This window comes from Pundamilia nyererei, unplaced genomic scaffold (assembly GCF_000239375.1).
Source record: "Pundamilia nyererei isolate P.nyererei 1_Seehausen unplaced genomic scaffold, PunNye1.0 scaffold00056, whole genome shotgun sequence".
NCBI classification, from domain to species: domain Eukaryota; kingdom Metazoa; phylum Chordata; class Actinopteri; order Cichliformes; family Cichlidae; genus Pundamilia; species Pundamilia nyererei.
The window spans coordinates 2,022,865-2,040,767 of record NW_005187457.1 but is presented as its reverse complement, the minus strand read 5'-3'; the positions used below and the strand labels follow the sequence as shown (position 1 = coordinate 2,040,767).

General features: G+C 44.6%; 1 protein-coding gene across 2 annotated transcripts in view; it reads right to left on the bottom strand.

Annotated features, from left to right (window-relative positions):
* Positions 1 to 17,903, bottom strand: part of agbl4 (AGBL carboxypeptidase 4) — a 341,409-nt gene that overhangs the window by 14,764 nt on the left and 308,742 nt on the right. For both annotated transcript variants that reach the window (XM_005734044.2, XM_013911117.1), the window contains 2 exons: positions 17,762 to 17,873; positions 3,062 to 3,214 (listed from right to left, as the gene is read on the bottom strand). In XM_005734044.2, coding sequence (XP_005734101.1) covers positions 3,062 to 3,214; positions 17,762 to 17,873 — 265 coding nt within the window. The remainder of the gene's footprint in view (positions 1 to 3,061; positions 3,215 to 17,761; positions 17,874 to 17,903) is intronic.

Sequence of the window (17,903 nt, the reverse complement as noted above, 5' to 3'; positions counted from 1 at the left end):
CTGTCAGCCCCATACAAACACCACCACCAACAACAGGAGCTAGTTCATTCTTCTTCAATGCAGGTGAGGTGTAATTGCTGATGCCGCTTTAGTCGGTGTCAGCCTCACCGCAGCGGCGCCACAGACCACGCCCCGCCACATACCCCCATCACCCGACTGAGGCCGGGGAGCCATTCGGCCGAACCTACTGCGAGTGGGAGAGGGAATCAGCCACGACTGTCGGCATCTTCGGCCCATGGTCTAGCGGCAGGGATGTGTTAGACCCGGGTGCCGACCGTGTTTCCAGCGGAGGCAACGGAGCTGGTCTGCAGGCTGACCGCGTGGCGGTGGTGGTGCAGCAGATGCGGATGTGAGCCAAGGCTTACAGGCGACTTGGCAGGCAGCCGGCGTTGGCCTCTGGTGGAAGCGAGGCAGGTCCAGCTGGTGCGCAGACCCTCGACTCGGCCAGGGCAGGTCCCTTCCGCACTTTCCCCTGTCTCCAGCTGTGCAGAATCCCTGGCTCGCTGTCCGCCGGCTCAGACAGAGCATGCCCCTCCGGCGCCATGACCCCCAGCTCCGGCAGAGCAGGTGGCTGAGCACGACAGGGGCGTAATTTCCGGGAGGGGTTGGGGGGGGGATTCTGGCACCAGCTGCTCCCACCTGCAGAGTGGGTACGGGTGTGGAGGTAGGCTGTGTCCTGGCTGGCCTCACCCCAGGAGTCAGCACGGAGCAAACCGGACATCAGCTACTCTCATGAAGTCGAGGAACGTCAGTGGGGGCGGCTGTGACGGTATCGACCAGGACCCGAGCCGAGCTGCCAGATTTTGTATTAGCTGCATCCGGCACTCGGGCCGAAACACTGCCGCCTGCTCCCTCTGCGTGCCACCATTTGGGCCAGCGCCTCCATTGGCTGGCCAGGTCGCAGTTCCGCAAATGTGAGATGATGGGTGGATCACTTTCAGGCTGGCATTCTGTTATTCATTCAGCTATCCAAACATCCAAAGGAACGTGTCTACTGGACAATGATATTCCTACGTTCAGCTGCTCCCTTGCTACAAGGGGTCGCCACAGTGGGTAGATGTCTGATTTGTCAGATTTTTATACTGGATACCATTCCAGCTAGTGGAGGTCCCACTGATATCACTACTTTTATTATTAGTGATTTCTTTACTTAGCGAATGCGGTATGTCCTTGTAGAACAGAAGTTGGGTTAGTCCACTTCTTACATAGATATAGATCTTGATTGAGTCATATCTACTCTAAAGTAACCAATGAAAGAAATTTTTTTTAAAAAGCTGCTGTGATTAGTCTCTTCAGTGAAAACGTGTTTGTGCCTCGGAAGTTCTTTGAAGTAGTTTTGTACAATGTCATTTCAAAGATTGGCTGTAAATGGCTAAAGCAGGGGGAAAAATTACATTTATTTTTAGTTCTGAGCTTGTCAGCTATACTACACGGCTATGATGCCGTCTTGGGAGGAGTGCATAGAAAAAAAGTTTCCATTTACTGTCACTCCACTCTGGTGCACTGAGAGTTGCCTTGCTGAAATGCAGACTTGGCTGCCACCAGTGGGAGTTTGCCATGATTGTGTTGTGCTGCTGCTGCTGCTGCTGCACTGGGTTTTAGGTAGTGCTGAATGGGCACAGGGACAAAAGCACAGTGAGGGAGATGACCCCTGGGCCAGCTGTCATACAAGCAATACAGAGAAACGAGAGAAGTTCTCCAGAAATAGCGTCGTACTTGTCCTTCGTAATGCGGCATAGAGTATAGACGCTGACAATAAGTGACATTTCCATACGTGTGTGGCTGAACATCTGCCTGTCTGGCTTCCCTATGTGTCAATGGGCAATAAAGGTTATTCTTTATGATGTGTGTAAGTGGATCTGCTATGAAATGTCACTGTCACCGAGAGAACGAAGGTCAGTGGAAGGGACCCGGGGCTGAGACGAACCAGCTTGGCGGATAATGTATCTGTATGAAAAGGTGTTATAAGGTTCTGCACGTGTAGCAGGGTGGAGGAGCGTCACAGTCACTGAGTGAATATTTCCACCCACGTGCCCTTCTGTTCTTTTTTGCTGTTGTCCTTTGTTTCTCCTCCTCACCCCCTTCGGTTTGCACAATCCTTCCCGTCCAAAATAAACTCAGTTTTAGCCACCTAGGAGGGCGCTTTAGCAGAACACCTGCGTCACTCACACAGAGTCTCCTGGCCTACTTACAGTCCTGTGCTTCGTCATGACCTTCTGCTTGTTTTCTGTGCTTGGATACAACATAAATGCACATTCACCATTATGAGTATATGCATTTTTACACAATTGAGAATCCTTTTTAGATTTTACTTCTTTAGGACTCCAGCAAACCCGAACGCTATGCAAAAAAGCATTCCAGCTGTTGTTCTTGTAATCCTTATGCTTCAGCGTTCCCTCTTTTTGCTCCCCTTCCCTTCACCCTTCCTCTAATCCTTGGACAAGGTGAAAATCGTTTCTGGAATGCATGCATTTGTACGATCTATGCTCAGAGTGGGTCTGCGTACGACTCTGTTCAGTAAAGGCAGCAAATTTGCATTATCCCATTTGACTGAAATCTAAATAGATTTCTGACCGTTTCTGATTAAAACGAAAGTCTGTTTTGCTTGAGGCACTGAAACCTCGTATAACACAACATTTAAAAAAATTACTGCAATTCTTGTGGATTTCCCCTGCCAGTAAATCCTCTACGCAGGCGAAAATACAGAGGATATTTTCATATTTTTGCTCGTGACTGCTGGGCACAAAGCACACTCTTAATTAATATGTGTGTAGTCTGTGTTTTCCTCTCACCTAAAACCAAGCAGGTGCTTTTATTTAAAATCAACATCTTACCTCAAAGGCATGCAGTAAAAACGGAAAGGTACCCATTGCAAGCTACGTAAGTTCTCAACTGACTGCCACTAAGGTTGCAGCAGTTGGCAATTAAGTGCCTCGGTGAACACAGCATTGCCAGAATTTGCTGAGATATGACTATTTCATGTTCTCATTTCAAGCTAACCCGAAGGCCGAAGCTGGTGTAATTTTGGTCCCGAGCCCACTTGTCTGTCTGTATCACTTACAAAGGAGAAGTCTGGCGCGTTTTGGCACAGCAGTCGGGGGAAGACAGCCTGTCTCTGGACGCGCTCCTCGTCCTCAAACACGTTGCCATACATAAAGCCGTTCAGCATAGTGGAGTGGGCATGAACATCAATGTAGAACTCCAAACTGACTCTCTGATGGAGGAAAAGAGAAAGAGAACAGAGGGACAGGGAAACAGACAGATGATAAAAAACATCAGGTTAGCCGGGATACTTTTCTGTCAGTGAGCAACACTCCACATCAGAGATTCTCCACTGGGAGTAAGGAAAGTCCTCTCTCGGCTCTGGGGATACTTCGCCGGAGAGAGGCTTTCACCCATGGGATGACAACAAAACCCTCCAGACACCGAAAATACGCTGATACCTAAAAGGAGCCAACCACCCACACATAACTTCCATCAGGCTGTCCTTCTGAAGGGCACGGTTTCAGTACGTACATGGTCGGGTGAGCCAAGAGCAATATCGTGAAAATACACACGCTCAGGTGGACGTCGCAGATTCATCACGCACACCAAATGTATTTATCAGGTTAATACCGACTTCATATTGAGAGTGTAATGTCTTTTCTCTCTAGTACACTCTGTGTAAAATGGATTTGATAAGATCTGTTTCTCCAGCTTGACTCTGCTATCAGTCTACACACACACACACACACACACACACACACACACACACACACACACACACACACACACACACAGAGTTTGAGAGAGAGAGACTTTTATCTTATGATACAAATAAATGACATATTTTTCTGACCTCCAGCTACAACCTTTGCTATAATATGACAAGCTGCAGGACCATCATAATACATGAGTATTACTCCAGATGCCTCCCACAAACACCGACTCTACCTACCAGCTGTGAGAATCACAACATTCCAGTTTGAAAGATTTAACATAATTGTATGCAACGTCACAAGATTTGATTTTTTTTGAGTCAACAATCAGAGTGCAGATCAGAACAGCCAATTTAAAGAAGTGCAGTCACACTAATTCAAATGGCGTTTAATTAAAACACGTGACAACATGAAGTTCACACAGAAAAATAATTGAGTGTGACACAAAGAGTAAATTCACTCTATTTCTGAAAGCACTGCTAATGGGTGTGATTGTCTACAAACTGAGAACAATAGTTAGATGGCTCCTGGAAACATTAAAGTATATAATTATTGTAAAAGTATTCGATTTTTTCTTCTTTCCACATTCAAACCTTTGTTTTCTACAGCTGTGACTGACTTGCAGATTTTCTTTCTTGTGCCATTTCAAGTTATTAAGACACACTAGTACACACTAATTGCCAAAGCATCACTCAAAATGTGGATGGTAGTATATATAGCATTATCTGGCAGTAGCGGTTTATCTGGTTTTTGCATTTCTCTCAATAAATGACAACATGCTGCGTAATTTAACTATATACAATTCAAAATAAACACAGACCTGCTTTTATCTCACACTGAGATTATAATTCCTGAACTGGAATCCTAAAGCGAAACAAGGTGTGGTGAGAGGACTGGCAAATATGACCTCACTTGGCTAAAACCTTCTCACTTCAGCAGTCTTACACTGGTTCTGACAAGGGCAAGCACACAAGCCCTCACACAACCCCCCCACCCCCCCACACACACCTCCAGACCCTTAACTCCAGAGCAACACCCGCCAGTGCCATCCCTCCTCTCTCCCTCCTCTATCTTATCACATTGTTCCCCTTTTCCTACTTTTATCCTTTCATTCTGCTTCTTTTCCTTCTTTATCTCTTCCCCTCCCTCCTTCCCACTCGGCTCATTAACGATTCCCTACCACACCTTGTTCCCCTGTGGGTCGTAAAGAGGAGGAGGGATGGAAGACTGAAAGGATGGAAAAGGAGAGAAGAGGGTATGGAGTGAATGAGGGGTCAAAGAAGGGAAGGATGGAGGTAGGAAAACCCAAAAGGAGAAGGGAACAGCAAAGATGGACAAAAGGCAGAGAAGGAAAACAATGCATGGCTGTGCGTATGTGTGAGTGTGTGGAGAGACAGTCGGGCAGCGATGGGAAAACAGAAAAGCACAGAGATGGGGGTGGAAAGAGAGAGAAAAGGAGAGAATAAGTATATAAAGATGAACAGAGAGAGGGCGAAAATGAGAGAAAGACAGAAAGAGATAGAGAGAGACATAGAGATGTGTGTAGGGAGATTGGCAGGAGAGAGACTAGAGAGAGAGAGAGGGAAGCAGTGCTTGGGCGGCCCAAGCGACGCAGTGTGCCTGTGTTTGAAATTCCGCTCACAGCCAAAGCAATTTCCTGGCGGTGGCTGTGCTGTCAGCTGCTTGGCTGGCTGGCGGTGAAATATGGTGGCTGGGAGTCGGCCGCTAGCAGCCCCCGACAACCTGATGGATGGAGCCCCAGAGGAGAGGAACAGCAGCAGGAGAGGGTAGGGTTGGGTGGGGTAGGGGGAGCGTGGGGAGAGGAAGGGAGAAACAAGAGAAAAACAAAACAAACAAAAAAAAGAGCAAGAGGGAACGAAGGTAAATGCAGCCAACTGAGCAGCGGTGGTGGTGGTGGGAGGGAGGCGGAGGGAGACGTGTATTAAGTATATGTACATAAATATGTATGTTTAAAGTAAAATAAAAGGTAAAAATAAAAGAGCGAGGGTAAAGAATTCAAAAGCAAATCAGGAGGAAGATGGAGAAAGTACAGAAAGGGAGAGAGCAGGAAAGGAAGCTCAAGGTGTGCCAGGCAAAGCCGGGGAAACCAGCCTAATAATTTCCTGGCTCTCCCCATATGTGGAGGGGGAGGAGTGAGAGGAATAAGAGGAGGAGAAGGTAGAAACGGCTAGATTGGAGGAGGGCGGGCAAGCAGGTAAATGGTAGATTGGGTGCAGATTAGAGGTTAAACGGGTGTTACATGGCTGTGTGGAATAACAGTGAGCCTTAGGTGTGTACACTTTAATCAAATGTATGTAGAAATGCAAAAACTATTATAAATAACACTGTGAACAGCCTGCCAGCTGACTTTAGGCAATGTCTCTTGAGGCCAGAAGACAAAATAATATCTTATCAACTAAGAATTCATCTTAAATGTTGTTGGGTTATTGTTATCCTGCCTCTTCCCAAACCCCAAACACATACACGTTAGTTTATCTGAAGACAGCTGGCTGTATAAACATCGACATGCGTGTGGATTGATGTCCGTTTCTGTGTGTTAACCTTGCGATGAATTGGCTCACTCTAGCTGCGATGGCTCCTTTCCCCCCATGACTTCAATAACATAACGTAATGCATGTAAAGATTATTAATCTGCAGCAACATAATTTTGGAGCAAAAACCAAACCATGCCCCAAAGTACACAAAGTATACTGACTGCCTTTTCTAGATTCCTTTTGCCAATTTATTCTGGAGACTGAAAGCGAGCCCACAGACTCATGGAAGAAAAAGCTGAGCTTCAGGAACACTGTAAAGAGAGAAGTTGAGTTACCTGACTCACATATTCATGTTCACAAAGTGAGACAACCAGATAATCCTGATAAATCTATAAGCGCTATAAAGCTGTGTAATAACTCTTCATTCTGTGACAGGTGAACACACCTGTCAGGCATATGATCCCACACATATTTTTGTATTATACCTTCATGCCGTTGTTTTCCTTAGATTTATAGTGTACATATTATTCTCCCCAAAAGGAAGGAAGCTGTAATCGGTTCTGTTTGTCTGTCTTTCTGTTTGTTAGTTAGCAGGGGGAGTTAGTTATCTTGTCTATTGATCTATCACCTTCAGTTCTATCATTTCAATGCTCTAATCTAAACCCACATGGTTGCCACATGCTACAAAGGTCTCCTTCGCACTATATTGTGAAGGACACTAAAAAAGAGGCAGTAACAGCCATGGCACCCCCACAATGTCATGTCCATGCTTAATACAATGTTCAGCTAATGCCCTGCCAATCAAACTGAGACGGTTCTGAAGGCCCCACCAGTGTGATTGATGCTTCAATTAACAACCCGCTCTGACCTCCAAAATTGTTCATTTGAAATTGTAATTAAGCAATTAGGGGCAATTAAGAAACAGAGACTGCTGAAAGAAAGTCAGAAGACAATTTGAGAGTGCGAGAGAGAGAAACAGAGAGTGAGCGAGTGTCCAAATGAAACCTCTCAGAGAGAAACAAAAGCCGCAGAAACTCCAGGGAACTCTCAACTTGCGGTGAACTTGCAGTGGCGGCAAACAGTTTAGTGTAAAACCTAGAAGGTCAAATGAATGAATTTTGTCAGACAAGTACTTATCTGCTGCATATTAATTAGAGCAGGGTGCGGGGGTGCGATGAGGGCCGTAAATGCTGGGCTTATCTTTACACGGAAAGGAAAAAGGAGCTGATTGAAGCAGGATTACAAGCTCTTGAATAAAGCTCTTGGCATCAGCAGCATACCTTTTGGGGAGAAGGGGAACTGCTGCTTGTTCAGGAGAAAAAAAGTTAAGTCTACTAGTATAATGCATTTTATCCCACATTAATTATCCAGTATAACACCTGTGGGAGGACTGTTGTGCATTTTTCTGTCTGCAATATGGCAGTATATGAAGCACTGGCAGTTACAAAGAAAGGGACGTTGCTAGCCCCTTTGACAGGTTCACAGCTGATTCATTCAAAAACAATGAAGGGACTTTAAACGTGAGCTCAGGGGTGGAAAAATAAAGCTAAAGAAGAGACCTGAGTCTGGCTCCAACAGAAGCCACTCCTCCTGTTAAACTATACAGCACAAGTAAGCGTGATGCAAGCAACTGGAGATAAAGTATCTGAATTTCAGGAGCAGGACCACGCCTCCAAACACGCTCCTCCCGGTTCTCATCTATATATGTTCCCCCAGTTCTACAAGCTGTTTGTTCTCGTTTCTTCCCTCCCATTTTCAATTCTTTAACGTCTTCACTTCTACTTAGTACATGGGGATCTGCCAGGCCCGGGAGCCGCTGTCAGTCCCCTTCGAGGCCTTCCCCAAACCACAGTTCATGTCCAAGCCATTCACCTTTACCTACTAAAACCCTGTCAAGCCTCAAATGAGGACGTGGGCCCAGCGAGTGAAATAAATATCTTAAATAAAATGGTGCAAAAAAAGATTTTGTTCTAGCCAAACCGTTAGCAAGTTGCTAGTAGTTGTCGCTGTGAGAAATTGGTCACAAACGAGTATGTAGCACAGCACTGAAAACCTCTTTGAGATTGGTCTTGTTGATAGCAGATTGCCGAGTTGCCTGTAGTTTGGATGGAAGATGCTAATCGCTCTCTGAGCAGAAACAGATGATTTGATTTCAAAGTAAAAGTTGAGTCTTAGCGCTGCAACCAGCTTTTTTCAAAAGCCACAGCTCAGTTTGAAGGCTCTGTCTCTGGTTCTGACTTGTGCGGCATTTTCACCATCACTTGTAAGGAAGTTTGCAAGTGTTGACAAGTCGGCATCCTCCATGCAGGCTACAGACAGCCGCTGTAATCTGCTAGCAATCACGAGGAGATCTGTGACGCAGCATCTTCTTTGCCACCAATTTCACTCAATGACAGCCAGCAGCCTCCAGCAACCTTTCCTCAAACGGTCTAGGAATACACATTTTTCCTGGAGGTTGCTAGGGGGTCAACAACCAACCTCTAGGCCTCTGTGACTGAAGCCTAATTTCCATCTTCAGAGATTTAAACAAACCGCGGATTTATCAGGAGCTTGGATACTTTGATTGTTAGTTGGATTCTGACCAGACTGCTAACTTTCTGCTAGGTGTCATCTCGAAACACCTATTGGCTGCGTCTGTTATGTAAAATGGGAGTCCACAAACCAATGAGAGATGTTTCAAAAAACCACTATAGGAAACAATCACCAGCAGTCTCTGTTTGTGGTGTATTGCACACTTCTTCAAAATGTAGAGGCCTCCTGTGCTTACATATATCTGGATACGTCCACCCATCCATTCTTTTCCGCTTATCCAAGCGAGGGAAGTCTGGAAAGGTGGTCAGTCTGCCACAGGGCTAACACAGACAACCATTCAGACCTATGGGCGATGTCGAATCATCAGTTAACCTAACCCCACAAACAACATGTCTTTCAACTGTGAACGAGAGAGAAACCACGCAGACACGGGGTCAGCTAGATGCTGGATTCCAACACAGGACCTTATCGAATACACCAGTTTACTTGATAGGTCTTTCCAGAAAATGGTCACTTCCAAAGCCAAGTCAGGTGGCAAAATCAATTCCTAACAGCATATTTTCTACGAAGAAGGCACTGTTCTATTATGGAACCAAGTTAGCGTTAAATATTCTTGCCGGGGAAAGTTTCCCGCATGAAAGGATTCAACATAATGACACTTAAACAGTGTAAAAGTCTAACCCTTATTTCATTAGTTAGAGGAGCTGATTCAGGTCACAGGGGCACATGGTTAGTGACCCACTAATGATGTAGAAGTGACAGAACATGGCAGATGGCATGACCTGCTTCATGGATGAGAGTAAATGACACAAAACTCTGCCACCGTCTGTCTCCATCTATCTGATTTTCTCCTCTCTCCTTCGCCCTCTCAGTCTGCATCATGCTCTCAAATTGATGGTGGTATTTGTCTGTTTATGAACACAGAGGTGACTTGTAATCAGGCTGAACGGGCACAGGCAGCTCTCTGCTTCAGCCCTTTTAGTGTCACATAAGCTGTCACATCTGTTGGGAGGGCTTGCCAGGAAAGCACAGGAAGGGGAAGCGAAGGAGCGTAATAGGTACAGAGAGGAAAATGTGATAAGAAAAGAGAGCAAGAGGGGAGCCGCAGAAAAAATAATCTGAAATATTATGTTAGAAATTAAGATAAGGTAAAATCCTTTGAACTAAGTTGCGAAAAATCGCATAAAAATCGCCAGAGTATGAGAGCTTCATCTGTATCTTCCTGTGAAAAGCAGACAATTCAGCTTCCAACGGAGGGAGAATAAAGAGTGGGATGTTGGAGGAATAGAAACGACGCAGGGATGATGGGGAAAAATTGGCCGTAAATCTCAGAAATGGATCAGAAATGGTTGGCTGACACCAGAGGACGTTTTAACACACACAGAGAGAGGGGAGGGAGAAGACAGAGAGGCGAAGAAAAAGACAAATAGATGTGCAAACCGCACACACAGGTCGCTAACTTCACACATAAGGCGATTCTGACCGTTGAACAAAAGAGACAGATGTGGAAAAAGAGAGTGTGGAGCAGTCAGTGTAGAAGAAGTAGGGCATTAGGGAGGATTTCAAGGTGCAAAATCAATCTGGGTGCTGTGACAGGACCTAATACGTTTGTTTCGGGGAGAAAATTAATTTTCTAATATTAAAAAGGTCAAAAATAAGCCAAAGCAACAATGACCTCTTTGTCATCCTTAACAAATTATCCAAAATGGCAACGTCAGATTGGTGGGGATACATCGGCCAGTGATGAATGCTTCTGGTAATCAGCCAATCAAAAAGAATTCTTCTCCTGCTTTTGATAAATGAGCTGGAAAAGCAACGCTTTAGGAAGGAGATGGGTCCATTTGTTTCTTTGGTCTCTTCTCTTTCCCCCCCTCCCTCTCCATTTCTCTATTTTCAAAACAAACAACAGGGTAGCTTGGGAACAGATTATAGCTCCTTGCATCACTGACTCTTTCAGCCATTTTCCCTGCTGACCAATGTTTAGCTGCAGATGGTAAATGATGGAATTTTCTGAAACAGTCTGAGCAAATATGCCTTGAGATGGATGGAGGGAAAGTTTACAAGCAGCTTATAAGCAAATGCTTAGGTCTCATTCGCACATGGGCTTTACTCGATTACATTTACTACGTCAAAAAACACAAAACACACACGCACAGATGCATATGAGCAATTACGACTGGAAGTAGTGATGTATCACCAGCTCATCATCTGCTCCTGTGGCTTTAATAGGAACAAACCCTTACACTATTATAAGAATACAAAATGAGCATCTTAATGTGGTCCTACACATTCTGCACCCACGAGTATGCGAGGGTTTGCTTGTGTTTGAGCGATGCAAATTTTATCACCAGAGGGTGAACCCGAGGCTCCTGGCACCCCACCACACTACAGTCCTCCACCTATGTACGCACGTTTCGAGCTGATGCCAAGTGAACTTTGAAAAAATAAAACAGGTCTCACTCCACCCTTTGCCCAGAGTAGGTAAAGGGTGGTAATGGGAGAAGGGGAGCGGGAGATCAACAGACGGATTGGTGCAGCGGCTGCAGTGATGTGGACGCTGTACCGGTCTACTGGTTGATCTACAACCCTACCCTCACCCATGGTCACGAGTTGTGGGTAGTGACCAAAAGAACGAGATCGCAAATACAGGCGGTGGAAATGGGTTTCCTCTGAAGGGTGGTTGGCCTCTCCCTTAGAGATAGGGTGAGAAGTTCGGCCATTCGGGAGGAGCTCAGAGTAGAGCCTCTGCTCCTCCACATCGAAAGGAGCCAGTTGAGGTGGTTCGAGCATCTGACAAGGATGCCTCCTGGGCGCCTCCTGGGTGACGTTTTCTGGGCATGTCCAACCGGGATGAGGCCCCGGGGCAGACCCAGGAAACGCTGGAGTGATTACATCTCTCGGCTGGCCTGGGAACGCCTTGGTGTTCCCCCGGATAAGCTGGATAGGTGGCTGGGGGGAGGGAGGTCTGGGCTTTTCTGCTTGGGCTGCTGCCCCCACGATCCGGCCCCGAATAAGCGGAAGAAAATGGATGGATGGATGGAAAATGAAACAGGCAATTGAGTACGTCTAAGTAGGGACCTCTTTCCTGCTACCTTATAAATATTAACCACACTAACTCCTAAAACAAATGGGAGTCTTTGACTGATTAATTGGCAACAATATTCCCTGTGCTACAATAAAGGGCACTTCCCAAAGACACGGCGAGCACACGAAAGATCCACACTGTCTCCACTGCACTGCGTGAAACTCCATCATTATGCCCAGCGAGACAGTTTGAAATTAGCAAAGCAGCATAAACAAGAGCACAGCGGTGATGACAGTGAAGGACGACGTGCACTTTTTGGAGTGATTATGATCGACGTTTATTGTTGGCTTAAATTTACTGATGTAAGGTTTGAGTTTTACCCCAGTAACAACCAGTCAGGTACATCCAGCTTGTGAGACCTCATCCCTTTGATTTTACTTCAGGAATCTGGTGAGACTTGTTTTGATTCAATCATGTAAAGTGCGCCAAAGAAGTGCAGGTGTCTGATTCTCAGTGTGATCAGTAGTGACATTTAAAATCTCAGGCAGTAATTTAAATCAATACTGAACTAAAAAAAAACAACAACAACAACCAAACCAAAAAAAAACAAAAAACTGAGCAAAGCCTTTGAGAACCTTTGGGCAGAAAGCTAAGCTATCTTATTACAATCCTCTACAATGGAGAGAGAGATTGGTTTCTAATTAATCACCTGTCAACAAATTAACTGAAAATAATGTGTCACATTTTTATTGGCAATGTGTGAATAGAGCCTCAGTGTGCAACGCTAGCTTCTAATATCAACAAGCAACTGGCTCCTTACAGAAAGGTTACATTTTATCTAATTAAGCCAATTGAGCACGCAAATAGCGCTGGAAAAATACCTCAAATCTTGAATATAGTTCACACTGTTACACTGTTTGATATAATATACAGAGTAACATTAGTCACGTGCAGGGTCGAGATGTTGCCTACATTTCTTGGTCACAAATGGCTCAGTCACACTAGAGCGAAAATTAGACAGCAACCTCCTTGAAACAACGAAAAATCAGTGGTTGCTAATACCTGTTGCTAACAGCTGCAGTAAACAACCGGTCGCCCAGAGGTTGACCGTGCAACACCCTTAACATGGAGGCAACCACATTACTCGTTATGCGATTGCACAAGTCGCCTGGTGCAAGGCAACCTGTCTCCAAATAACTGTGGTCTGACTGGGACTGTCTGCAGTCACTCTCAGACAGATTAGTGAAAGTTTTCAAATAATAACCATCTCGTTTATAACAGTTAATTTGAGTCAGTCGTGTGTAATGTGTGTTTTTGCAATAGGGAAGTCAGCTCTCCTTATATTCCTACATGAAGCCGAGGTTGGTGAGTATGCATGTCATTTTGCAGCTAAATTTCCATCCTTCAGCAACTCTGTCTGTATTTTGGGAAGATATTTCTGTTCTTGACAAAAGTTCATCACTGGGTTATTGCAAAAAAAATGCATGAAATTGTCAACTTGATCCCATTTAATTGCAAAGTGATAGCAGACTCCATCCCCAAATGTTTGCAGCAGATGGCCCCGCCCCTCCCTGAGCCTGGTTCTGCCGGAGGTTTCTTCCTGTTAAAAGGGAGTTTTTCCTTCCCACTGTCGCCAAAGTGCTTGCTCATAGGGGTCATATGATTGTTGGGTTTTTCTCTGTATCTATTGTTGTACGATCTACTGTACAATATAAAGCGCCTTGAGGCAACTGTTGTTGTGATTTGGCGCTATATAAATAAAATTAAATGAATTGAATCTTTTACTGCATGCTACTGTAATTGTCTTTAAGTGATAAGTGACTGCGAGCAATCGCAGACCTGGTCTCCGTCTTCGAAGCAGCTTCAAATTGTGTTGGTGCTGCTGTCTCCAAGCACTGTTTTCTGTGACTGGAGCATAGTAAAAACGGTGTCAGTAAACACACATCTCCTGGAGATCATACAGAAAAAAATCGGCTGACAACCATTAGTTGTTTTTTAAATGCTGAGGAAGTCCAAACTGGGGTAAACAGTGTATTTGTTTATGTTTGATGAATAGATTATTTTAAAATGAAACATTCACTGCTTCGCTATATCTGCAAACACCTGTACACTTTGATTTCGTTTCCTCCACGGGAGGAATATTTAATCATCGTTTTTATGCGGGCACTATTTCTTTGGGTGCAATTAATTTATTTCCCTCCCGCCAAACTGTTGCTGTTCAGTTTTTCTGCATTTATAGATCAATAAAAACAGTTACCAGAAACTGTGAGCTGGTTGATGGGACCTAAATCTCTGATTTTCAAAACATCAGTTCTTGTTTAGGTCAGATTTTGCATAAACACGGGTGCGCTCCGAAAAGTGTTGAATTTCTCCATAAATATTAGTCAAATAAAAGTTTTCAGCCATCAGTGGTAATGCAGTGTAGATTGCTTCTGCTACAAGCTTTGATTTTAAATGGCACTTGTCTGGAAAGCTCCTTACAGTTATTGAAGTCATTGCCTGAACAGAACAAGGAAGTTATTTTACCAACAGAAAGCGAGTGTTGCTGCATTCACAATGACTGGGAATCACTTTGGAGTGACTAAGGTATGCGTCTCAAGAACGGCAGATGGAGTTTGAAGCTGAATGCTGGTAGGCTCCTTTGTGACTTTGAATTATGATGCCTTATGCATAGAAATGTGGGTGTTTAAAGAAGTAAAGAAGTCGTGGTGACACGGCCTTGGGGTCAGATTTATGTTCATAATGGCTCACAGCAACTTCAACCTGAGATGAGATAGAACTGTCAACTTGTTACACGACATTTCGATCTTCCATCGCAACATTTATTGGCTAATCGTTACTTTTTATGTCATGATGCTCATTTAAATGCATAAACTGTTTATGATAAACTACGCCCTGAAGTGGTGACTTATTGCCGCTGGCATATCTGGATTTGATCTTGAAATCCAGGTTTGAGACACATATTGGACTTTTGAATATAAGAAGAGGTCAACAAATTATCTACATGATGTTAGAGCTGTATTAGCAAACCACCCAAATTAGACAAAATGCAAACAGAGATGTACACACACACAGAAAAAACAAACAAAAGTCGACTTAAATGTATCTGCTGCCATTTCAAAAGAAAAAAAGAGAAAAATGTCTGTCTAAAAAAAAATCTTAGGGAATTTTTTTCTGTAAGTTCTGTAAGTAAGTAATCATGTCACAGTATTTCGTTTGGGCCTGGGTTTGACTGCACTGTTGCAACACCTTCATTAGTTGCTTTTTTAGCCATTCTGTTGTAGATCTGCTGCTGTGTTTGGGAACTTTTTCATATTGCATGGCAGCATACATCTGAGACTGAATGCAGGATGCACATTTGACTTGAATATTTTGGTATAGAGAGGTGTTCACGGCTGACTCTATGTCTTTAAGATGCCTGGGTCCACCATTCCTCCACCACCGTGCTTGACAGCTGGTATTAGGTGTTCGTGCTGACATGCTGTGTTTGCTTTTTGCTCTTAATCGCTGTGCATTATCTCCAAATATCTACAGTTTGGTCAGGTCCATTCGAAGGATATTGTTCCAGAGTTCTTGTGATTTGTTCGGATGCAACTTTCTAAAGCTAAGCTGCACATGGTTTTTTTTGTTGTTGTTTTTTAAGAGCTTTTTCCTGGCAATCTTTCTAAACATTAAAACTTAACATTTAACATGCTAACTGAAGCCTGAAGCCTGTAGAGTCTGATATAGCTTTACTGTGATGTCTAGTCCTGGGTTTATGTTAACACACACTTGAATACTTCAGACCTGCAAACTGCTAAAACTCCTGGTTTTATCGCGGTGCTTACACTCTCTGCTGATCACTTAATCAAGAGCATTAGCAGCGCTTGGTTGCGCCTTACCTCAAGTCCTATGGTAATGGAATGCTTCCTTTTCATAGGGCTCACTATATGTTCTCATGTCATGTCAAAAGTTGAAGCTGCAATTCCAGCAAACCTAAGTTCTTTGAATTTTGATGTTGGAGTTTGTTGTTATGAGTTGGAAAACTCGTTACCATTTAAAAGGTCATCTGTAGCCAGCAGACACTGTTAACATTACTGCAATTGCCCTGTGAAGGCATCATTATGAAAACCTGCACTCTTAACACCTTTTTAGACAGCTAACATGAAGCAGCGACATTAAAATGGCAAACCGGGGCTGCTGTTCAAGCTGTTTTTAGTTTACTTGCTTTGACTCTGCAGTCCCTGACCGCTGCCACCCACCTGTTTGACTGACGTGCTGAATTTGGGGGAACTGTACTGCGGTGCCTAATATACTGTGCAGCCAGTCGGATATTTTAAAGCTATACGATGATGAATATTCTACAGAACGGGCGAGCGTGGGTCAGGATATTTATGTTTAATTTATACTTTACAGCAAGCAAAGATTGTGTAATGTTAAGAGGGGCAATCAGTTATATTTTAGCAATTGCTCCTTTAGCGGCGGCTCAAACAGTCACTGATTAATTCAACAGTCTCTCAACTGCTTCCTTAATATGGTTTAAGTGTTATCAATGCTTAATTGTTTGGTAGTGTTATGAATAATCCAGATTCCCAGGTCTTCAAGCTTATTCTAGCTTTTGTATTTTAAACAAATAACCACGCAGAGTTACCAGCTAGTAAATGGACCACATACAGTATGCTAGCTTAGCCCAACTGTTCTGCTGTGGCTGCTGCTGCTCTCCTGTTAATGGAGTCCTCCAGCAGAGCCCTCCAACCATGGTAGCCTCATTAGACTCTATGCCCGCTGAGTGAGACGAGCATGAATGGAGGGCAGCAGCACAGGGCCTCCTGGCTGCAGAGTTGGCATCGAAACTGGCATCTGGGAGCCCCAGACATGAGTAGTGTGTCTGATGGGATTAACTGGCTGTGGCGAAAGAGAGACAGAACAGGAGAGGTTGCCCAAGCTTCCAAATTAACTCTGCAAGACTGAAGGCAATCATCGGGGAGAAGGGGGCTACAGCACGACAAGTGCTGGTGGATGGTTATCAATAGAAAAGGAGAAGGAATTCAAGTCTTCTGACCCGCAGGAGTGGACTCGGGAAACATATGGTCTAATTCTGTGATACCGACTGGGCTCTTCATTTACCCAGCAGTACTGCTACAATTAGCATATTTTATTGTGAAACAATCTTCCATTAATTGTATCTGCTTGAGAATGAATGTGTGCAAATGTGCTGAAAAAGACTCGGTATAGTATCTTTTTAAAAACGAAATGCATCTGACAGAGAATAAGAACGCGCGTTTCAGGATGAAAACACATTACATTCAGTCATCCATGTTTCTAAGCAGTGCTGCAGTTTTGTGGCTGTTTGTTTGTGTACATTCTGTGTCTGTTTGCTCAGGCGAGTATTTGTGAGCATGTGTGTGAGTGTGTGTGAATGACAGGCATGAGTGGATCACCCTGCCATGACAGAGTCTATCGATCAGCGTGTCAGCGTCGAGGGAAAAGGTTAATCTGCCCGATGCCAGCCCCGCGCCTCACCCCATCTCTGGCCTGCCCTGCATCCCGCCCCAGCCTGCTCCCTCTCTTATCAGGATTAGAGGAGTGTACAAAAGGGCAGAGTATTCCCAGGACACACGCTGACCTTCAGTAATCCCACCAACCTGCCGCTCTGCTTATAATTAACATCAGGAACAAAGATGAAAAATCCCTAGCCTCCCTGTGTAACGTTCCTCCAACTGAAAGTCTCAAAGTAGAGAAGGAAAAAGTTACAGTAGATTTAAAGACTGAAAGCACACAGTCTTGCTTCAGTAATATGTTTTGAATGGCCAGGAGAGCCTAGCTGACATTCTAGAGGTGCTGACTGGCCTCCTCATGGTCCCCAGCGCACACACCCTAAACACAGACTGGAGAAACATGCTGAACCAAGCAGGGAGAAAGAAAACTGTTCTTGGGCTCAGTTGATGCTACTGTGGAGAAGGAATGTTGAGCACATAACAGAGGACTGTGTCTGTTCGCGTGCATGTGTGTGTGTGTGAGAACACACTCACCGGGTCTTGGTTCATCTGCACTATGAGTTGTTTCACAGCGTGCAGTGTGGGGTGGGCCCACGGAGAGGGATCCTGCCAGTGTCGATTCAGGTCGAAGCCCATCAGAGAACACCTGTACACACACACACACACACACACACAC